The following is an 8,995-nucleotide window of genomic DNA, read 5'->3' on the forward strand; positions in this document are numbered from 1 at the left end:
ATGTTAGTAACTGCTGACTATTTGCTCTAATCAAGAATACTATGAAATGGCTGGGCTCAGTGGCTCATACCTGCAATCCCAGCACTTTGAGAGGCCAAGGCAAGAAGATCCCTTGAGCTCAGGAGTTTAAGACCAGCCTGAGCAACAGCTGAGTGTTATGGGGGGGCACCTATAGTCCCAGCTACTTGCAAGGCTGAGGCAGAAGGATCATCTGAGACCAGGAGTCTGAGGTGGTTGTGAGCTAGGCTGATACCCTGGCAACAGAGTGAGATGCTATCTTTAAAAAAAAAAAAAAAAGTAGTAGGAAATGCAATATTATGTTATGGCACCCCCTTCTGGTAACACAGCTAAAATACTCTATCCCCTTAGGATTTGAACATATTATTGTAATAAAAATACTGTTTAGTAATTACAACAATAAAGTGCATGAGGGAAGGAAAAAGAGAGGGGTGAAGAATGATGTCACCTACTCTACCAGACCTACACAGCAGCTCCACAGATGTTTACAATGCTTAGGCACCATGCTCAGCCGCTTAATCAGCATTTTACTGAGTGTCTAACGCAGGCTGGTAGGATGTAGAGTCGACTAGGCTGGGCGTTGCCCTGAAGCTGCTTACCGTGAACTGTCAGCCTTGAAAAGAGGCACGAATGGGGAGCTACAGGACCACAGATGGACGAATCTGAATCAGACTGGGTGATGTGAGAAGGCTTTCTCTAGGCAGTGCTCAGAAAGCAGAGATTCTGAAGAGGCCAAGTTAACTAACTAGCCAAGCACTGGGAAGGGAGATGTTAGGAAAAGGAGGGGCATCAACAGAGCTGAGGTAATCACCTACGTTTAGGGGAAAGGGGCTCGGGGTGAAGCATCTGGGTCAGACAGCAGCAGCAAAGGTAAACCTAAGGCCAATCACGCAAGTGCTAGGTGTTAAATTAGGTAGTTCAAATAGACCCTGAAAAGCTATAGGGATACAATCAATGATTTTAAGCAACTGTCAAGATTTGATCTATATTTTAGAGACATTTTTCTATGGTTTTCCTTTAGGTTACCCTGAACAAATATCTACTATGCATTAGACATATTTTTTTTTTTTTGGAGACAGTGTCTCACTTTGTTGCCCTTAATAGAGTGCCGTAGCGTCATAGCTCACACCAACCTCAAACTCATGGGCTCAAGCCCAAACTCTTGCCTCAGCTTCCTGAGTAACTGGGACTATAGGTGTCCACCATAACACCCAGCTATTTTTAGAGATGGGGGTGGGAGATCTCACTCTTGCTCAGGGTGGTCTCGAACCCGTGAGCTCACACAAACCACCTGCCTTGGCATCCCAGAGCGCTGAGATTACAGATGTGAGCTACCATGCCCATCTTCTAAACAGATGATGAAGTAACTTGAAAACAAAACTAAACAAAGCTAAACACAAATTTGAAAGCACACAGGAAAGTTGTAGAAGTGACGTCAAACTGTTCCCACTCACCTTTTAAATTCATCGTGGTAGAATTCTGACTTGCAGGTCACCATCTCATTACTACTCCCACCCTGGATATCCTCACGACTTCTGACTCCCCCAAACACGTACAACTCCATGGCAACTCCACACGCCACTGCTCCAAACCTGGAAGGCCACACATAGCAGGTCAGTTGTACTGAATTTACAACTCGAGAACTGGTTCCTAATTCCTCATTTTAACTGTTTAACATACAGTTTCATAAATATATGGGCCTTTCTTTTTTATTTTTTTGGCAGGGGCTGGGTTTGACCAGCCACCTCTGGCATATAGGGCTGGCGCCCTACTCTTTTGAGCCATAGGCGCCGCCTGGGCCTTTCTTTTTTAAGAAATATCAAGTCAAATAAAAGGTTACTATGAAAGAAATGAGAAACAAAAGCCAGGGTGAAAGGCTTCAGACCCAGGGAACAGTAAGGGGCCCGCAAAGTCAGTATCCGTGGTCACGTACCTCCTCTCTTTCAGTGGGCAGATAGCAGTCCACTGCTGGGTCCTTGGGTCATAACACTCCACTGACTCAAAGAGCTTGCCGTACGATCCCCCACCCATGGCGTAGATTTTCTTCTTCATAGCTGCATAGCAGCCAATCTGAAGGAGGAAGCAATGGGGAAAGGCGACGCTTATTACTAAGGTAAGGGAAACAAGTGCTAACCTGTCCTGAGAACACTTTAAGACTTGTTTTCTAACAGACAGTGGTGCTTTCAGTATTACAACGCAGGACTTTAACAAAATAAGAAAAGCAGGTAATAGAAATATACACATTGCTCACCCTCAGGAAAGGAGCCCTTACTTCAATACCATTTCACTCAGTGACATAAGAATCCTAATGTTTAAAAGAGCTTTTCAGCCATCCTACTCTTTCACCATTATTTGAAGATTCCAAGATTTAGATTCCATGGAATAAGATGCCTCTCAATTCCAGTCCAGAATAATGTAGCTGAAAGGGCACACACTGGGGAAGGACATTTGTAGGCAAAGATGTAAAGTGCCCACAGCACTGGACAAAGTGCTGGCTTGATGGAGAACTCTCTGCCTACAACAGGGAGTGTAAATACAGATGAAGACAAGGCTTTGAACATCCGAGGTGAGCTGTTTGCTTTCACCCCAGCCATTCAGTAAGCAATGGTAGGTCTTTACCTACAGACTCACGTTTCTCCCCCAATCCATCATGATGTGTATGACAATTGGCTGGGAAGCTATGGCTGCCCCCTGGTTAACGTGTTCACAAAGCATCTCTCAAGCCCAGCCCAGGGCACAAGACAGTGCCCCACACAGTGCCCCACCCTGAGGGCAGACCCTCTCGCACACTCACGTTCCTATCTTGAGGGGTGTGTGTGTGGCTCATAACAGTGCAAAGAAGCTACCAATAAAGATGAAATTCTCTAGTGTTAATTCTTCTAACACTATCAGTTGAATTAAAGCCATATTCAGGAAATGAAGAAACACTAACTTTAAAATCCAATTTGTACACAAACCAGTTATCACAAAATGAAGTTTTTACCTTTCTAACCATGGTCAAATCAGGTTGCTTTGTCCAGGTTTTAGAATAAATATCATAACACTCCATGGAGATCAGCTCCTTCTCACCATCCTCTCCTCCCAAAATGTACAACATTCCATCTATCTCCACAATCCCGAAGTTATGTCTTGCCTGAAAAGACATCAAAGATCTTTGAACAAAAAAGGTCAATTACCTTTTTGAAAGCTAGTACCACATTCAAATCCAGTTCTTCTAATAAAGCTTCTTAAATATTTCTTGTTTCCCTAGCAGCTCACCCTTCTAGAACCCATAGCTAGTAATTTCTCAGAACAAAGTTATAAAATATGTGATGAATTCACCAGCAGAATCTTTACCTTTTAACCCACAATAGCTCACTATGAGAAAAAGAACCTTCTGGTTTAGTAAAATTATTTTTATGCAGTAATGGGTATGAAACCACAGCAGTATGAAGCAGCCGTAGCAGGAGAGGCCACAGGAGGGCTGAGGCGGGCTCAGGCTATCTAGAATTACAGAAGCCCTATACTCAATCACTGGCAGACACTTGCGTGGTGGCCCCTACACGCCCAGCACTATCTGGCACCCAAAATACAACACTGACCAGAGCAGACAGAATCTCCGCCATCAAAGAGCTTGTGATAAAAAACTGCCTAGTCTGTGAGAAGGTGAGATGTGGCCTGAGGAGAAGGGGATGGGGCAGCTGAAGGAGAGGAGGCAGGCCCTGCTGAGAAGGTGCTGCAGGAACAGACCCTCAGGGAGGTGAGGGAACAAGCTGCTCAGGCAGCTGGGGGAAGAAGCTCTGGAAGGGGAGAGCAAATGCAAAGGCCCCCCAGAGCATTCCCAGAAGGTGTAAGAAGAGGCAAGAGGAGGAGGAAGGGGGCAGGAAGGGCAGGTTGGAGTGCAGCAGGCCAGGGCGTGGCAGGACTGTGGCTTCTGCTCCTGCACTTTAGCACAAAACAAACTAAAGTGCAACCCATAAATAAAACCAGGCTCTCACCTCATTCATGGGTGGCAAGGCAGTCCACGTGTTTGCGTCTGGATCATACTTTTCTCCCGAGCTCAGTGTCTGCTTATTTTCATCTTGGCCTCCAAACACAAACAAAAATCCTTCTGAAAAATCAAAGGAGACACATAAGAAATGGGAAATGTTAAGTCTTCAACACCAATAAATGTGGTAAAGTGGAGAGACAGCACCTGGAAAAACCTCTGACAGCAACAGTCTTCCCTCTGGATTCAGGACTGTCCTGAGATCATGTTTGATCCCTAATGGTAAAGCCAAATTTTGACCATTTTGCTTCAGTCCTTAGTATCTCTGAGTAGATTCCCACTACCCTGCAGTGTAAAAGGAAGACAGGAAGACTGACACCACCCACTCAGTCGCCTGGCAGCTCCGGGTCGCCTCAGTTCATCTATTCCCCAGCCTCTGTGATTCTCATACAACTTCTGAACCACAGCCCACATCTGCTCATTCAAGATCTTGAAAAACTCAGATCTGAAGCACTTGCAAACACTTTATATTCAAAATCAGATCCAAGAGTAGTTGATGAACTTCCTAATTCAGGGAATTGCTATAATTAGGTTATTCTTTTGTAAAAAAATACCTAAACTGCTGGATAAAACATTTAAAAAAAATCTCAGAAGAGGTGATATCAAGAAGACAAAGCAAAACTGAAGGGAAAAGCAGGACCTAAAAGAGGATGCCAAGCACAGGAACCTCAAATGCTCCAAGGGCATCTGCTCACCTGGAAAAATTTTAACCTTTTGTCCTGGGAATAATAAAGGCAGAAACCTAAGCTCCAGGCCTAAAGAAGGTGTGGCTTCTGGCAGGATATCCTGAACAAAGATGTATACCACCAAGATGAAGGCCATTTAGAATTACTATTCAGATTTAAACTTCCCTGTATAGAAAATCTCAACCCTTGAATTTGCTTTTTTGTTTGTTTGTTTTTTTAACATCCTTCCCTACTTGATAAAATAACTGAACCAAAAAAATTATAGAAGACTTAGGTAAATTCAATTTACCAAATTAGTAGTGTTTTTCAAGCAACTGGCACAAACAAATACAAAACGTCTGTAGAAGAAAGTATCTTCATCTAAGCCTTAAATTTTAACATTCTAAGGCTTTAAGGCATCAAGTTATTTCTACAAATAATTCGTTTGTTGAGATAGAGTCTCAATCTATTGCTCCAGGTTACAACTGTTGTGGCCCAATCATAACTTGCTGTGGCCTCAAACTCCCCAGGCTCAAGCGATCCTCCTCCCTCAGCCTCCCCAATAGTGGGGACTATAGGCACCTGCACTGTGCCTTGCTAGTTTTTCTACTACAGTCTCAAAAAGGGCTAACTATTCTTCTCCTAACCACAGTCTTAAAAATTAGACCTACACTAAAATGTCATTATGTAGAGATAATAAAATTTTATCTCCAAAAGGTTTTGAGTCATTCTGCATAACCTTGAAATTACATATTACTTGATACTGTGTTGAAGTAAAATTTGCCACAGAATGGGTACCTGCAGAGAGAACCCCGTGGTTGATTCTCGGCATGCTCAATGGGGCCAGTTCGATCCAAAGCTGCCTGTTGGGGTCATAGAGAGGGCACATGCACCGCATTGCTGCTGTCGGCTTCCGGGAACTAAGGGAATAAATAATTGATCAGCAGTTAATGTGCTTTATATAGTTCTGCTTATACATAACTGTTACTATTATAGTTTGAGCACTAGAGAACGTTTGAAACGTTAAAAAAAAGCCCCAATTGTTATCACGCTTTAGATTCTGAAAATTGGGAATTCTCGTACACGGCACTCCCTCTCACCCACGCTTACACTCTTTCTTCTCCACCAACAGTCACGATGCATTCTGAGTAGCCCCGGGGTTTGAAGTTGGCCAACATTGCCTCTCCTTGCTGAGGCTGGCTGAGTGGTATGTTGCTACACTCTTTGACAATTTCTCGTACTAATGGTTCATTCAGCATCTGTTCCCGTAAATAACTGGAGTCCAACCCTGAGACCCACAGAGCTGACATAACATCCTTCATGTGGACCTGCGGGAGAGGGAAGAAAGGATGGGAAGAAAAATGAAAAATGCAACATATGGTTTCTAGAATATATTGTACATGTGCCATCTCATGGAAAGCAGACCATTAACAGATTACTAACAGGCAAGGCGGATGCGCTCCTACTGCTGGGGTATGCCTCACTGGCCCCGGCCCTTTCTACTTCCTACAGTCTCGACAAGTAAATTTAATTTTTAAAAACCAATGGTCTACATTTTATTGATGTATCACTGCCAGGTTTCAAGCAGCTCTCTTTACACCTTAAAGGTTCCCATTCTGATCGGAAAAGTGAGGGGGGAAGTCTATAATTTGCTTTATTTCACACATTTGGATGTGTTGTGAGCTAATTGTGTTTACAGAATTATATGCAGTAATAGCTCAATACAGTATGGTAAACCATATAAATATCAACATTAATACTATAAGGAAAATATGCAAAAGCCAAAGTTAAATCCTGTATAAGTACATAATCATTTCAGCAGTAATTACTCTGAAAATATCTAACATTGCGTAATACAAATTATTTAAACATCCTGCTCTATCATTAAATTTTAACCAATTGACTAGAATATTCTAAATAGGTAATATGGAACATCTTCATTCACTAGTTGGTATATTCAGGAGGTTACTCGTGGTTTGGAATCATCATTTAAGAGTATACTCTTCTATATCCTAAGTTTTAACAGTCAATAGTCCTTACAGCCAAAGGACAAATAGTGCCTTGTCTCCTCAGTGGCCAGGTGCCCTAAGCGCCCTAAGGACAGAGGAGCTAAGGCAGAGGCCAGCTGGGAGTTTCCTCCAGCAGTCTCAGTGAACAGAAACAAACTAGAAATTTTGCTATCTCCTTTCCTAATTTACCAAGTACCATGGAAAGCAGAACACTACCCATCCTAAGACTAAGGCTCCACATCTGGTTTCTCAATGTACAGACTTATAGGCTTACAGAATTCAAAAAACTATAAGATAATCACTAGCACTTACATTAACAGTTACCAAGAATTAGTGCAACCACACATTTTGAAATCCACTCCCTAAATCCTAATATACTTACTTTAAAAATCAGTAATTGGGCTTGGTGCCTGTAGCTCAGTGGGAACGGCACCAGCCACATATACCAAAGGCAGCGGGTTCAAACCCCACGCAGGCCAGCTAAGCAACAATGACAACTACAACAAAAAAAAGCCAAGTGTTGTGATGGGCGCCTGTAGTCCCAGCTACTTGGGAGGCTGAAGCCAGCAAATCGCTTAAGCCCAAGAGTTTGCAGTTGCTGTGAGCTGTACTCTACTGAAGGCCACATACTCTTGAGTGTCTTCTGTCTAAATAAAAACCAAACAAATAGGGTGGCACCTGTGGCTCAAAAGAGTAGGGCGCCAGCCCCATATTGGTGGGTTCAAACCCAGCCCTGGCCAACCTATGGCTCAAAGGAGTAAGGCGCCAGCCCCAAATGCCGGAGGTGGTGGGTTCAAACCCAGCCCTGACCAAAAAAAAAACCAACAAAAAACAGTAATTGGGGCTACTGTCTTATTTATAAAGATCAGACTTAAAAATGAAGTCCCATGATTTTGTTCCCTCCCCTATTGTAGTCACAGTAGTCAAGTTTGGATCTGAAGGATGACATTCTCTAGGACCTTCTTTCCCAGGCTGTCACTCCCAGGACCTTCCCTCCTGGAGCTCCACACAGGCCAGAGCCCACCTGCTCTCTTCTGCATCCTGTCAATCACAGGGACGCTCCCCACCCTTTGCCACGGCTCTACAAGCACTGGAGTCCCCAGGGTGGGGTTTGGTCTGATGACAATGCAGCAGCCCAGGCTCCCTAAAGCAAGAGTGGGGGTACTGGGCTTCTATAATCTCCAGCAAAGCCTGAAATGCATTTTCCCATTAAAAACAACATACAAAGGCTATTATATTCCTACTCCATCTTGTTTTTGTCTAATAAACAAAAAAAGCCATTATGTTCCTCGTAAGTGCTACTATTTTTGACATATGACATGGGTCTCTGTAGACAGGTCTAAAAAACTAACCACTTTCATGATACATGAGAAATTTTTCAATTGGTATCTTTTACATCACAAATGTGTAAGTCTTTCATGTTAACAGAGAGAGATAAAACAACTACAATTTGAATTAAAGATGAAAAAATTCAAAAGGCAGCATTAGACCAAGGTACCTTTCTTATTTCTGTATCATGTGCTATCCATCGAATTACTGCTTCAAATACGTATTTTTCATTGCCAACGTTTAACTTCTCCAAAGAAATCACTTCTTTAAGCTTTTGAGGACTCAGTTCTAGGAATTCTTCAGTGCTGCTGACATCTCGGAAATGCGTCTCCAAGTACTCGGTGGCGAGGTAATGAACGTGGTGCAGGCAGTAATGCAGTGCAAAGTCTCGGATGCCGATGCAGTTCTCCGCAGCAATACAGCCCTCCAAAAACTCACAACACAGGGTTTTAAGGTCCGTCAGTAGAAGCAGGTCTGCTGCCTGTACCACGTCTTGGATTGTATCTTCATTCAGCCTGATCTGGAAGAGAATCGTAAATATTTTATATTTGAATGTATAAGTTTAACACCCAAACCTCTAATTAGGCTGAGTCACGTGAAGTTTCCTTTTCCTGTTACAACCAAGATGATCAAATATTGGCAATTTTATATGGTTCAACCTAGCACTTGTTTTGTAAGAGTTTGAGAGGTTGGGTATGGTGGCTCATGCCTATAATCCCAGCACTCTGGGAGGCTGAGGTGGGTGAATTGCTTGAACTCAGTAGTTTGAGACCAGACTGAGCAAAAGTGAAACCCCACCTCTACTAAAAAGAGAAAAACTAGCTAGGCATTGTGGTGGGGACCTGTAGTCCCAGCTTCTCAGGAGGGTAAGGCAAGAGAATCGCTTGAGCCCAGGAGTTTGAGGCTGCTGTGAGCTATGACAGCATAGCACTCTAACCCAGGATGAC

The 8,995-nt window shown here is 43.2% G+C and overlaps 1 protein-coding gene across 1 annotated transcript in view; it reads right to left on the bottom strand.

Moving 5' to 3' along the window:
• GAN (gigaxonin) overlaps positions 1 to 8,995 on the bottom strand; it is a 44,869-nt gene that overhangs the window by 10,459 nt on the left and 25,415 nt on the right. The window contains exons 3-9 of the mRNA XM_003791304.2: positions 8,218 to 8,568; positions 5,821 to 6,038; positions 5,509 to 5,630; positions 3,996 to 4,108; positions 3,002 to 3,151; positions 1,952 to 2,088; positions 1,473 to 1,610 (exon numbers count right to left, since the gene is read on the bottom strand). Coding sequence (XP_003791352.1) covers positions 1,473 to 1,610; positions 1,952 to 2,088; positions 3,002 to 3,151; positions 3,996 to 4,108; positions 5,509 to 5,630; positions 5,821 to 6,038; positions 8,218 to 8,568 — 1,229 coding nt within the window. The remainder of the gene's footprint in view (positions 1 to 1,472; positions 1,611 to 1,951; positions 2,089 to 3,001; positions 3,152 to 3,995; positions 4,109 to 5,508; positions 5,631 to 5,820; positions 6,039 to 8,217; positions 8,569 to 8,995) is intronic.

The sequence above is a fragment of the Otolemur garnettii genome, unplaced genomic scaffold (genome assembly GCF_000181295.1).
Source record: "Otolemur garnettii isolate 467f Iridium unplaced genomic scaffold, OtoGar3 scaffold00047, whole genome shotgun sequence".
Lineage (NCBI taxonomy): Eukaryota > Metazoa > Chordata > Mammalia > Primates > Galagidae > Otolemur > Otolemur garnettii.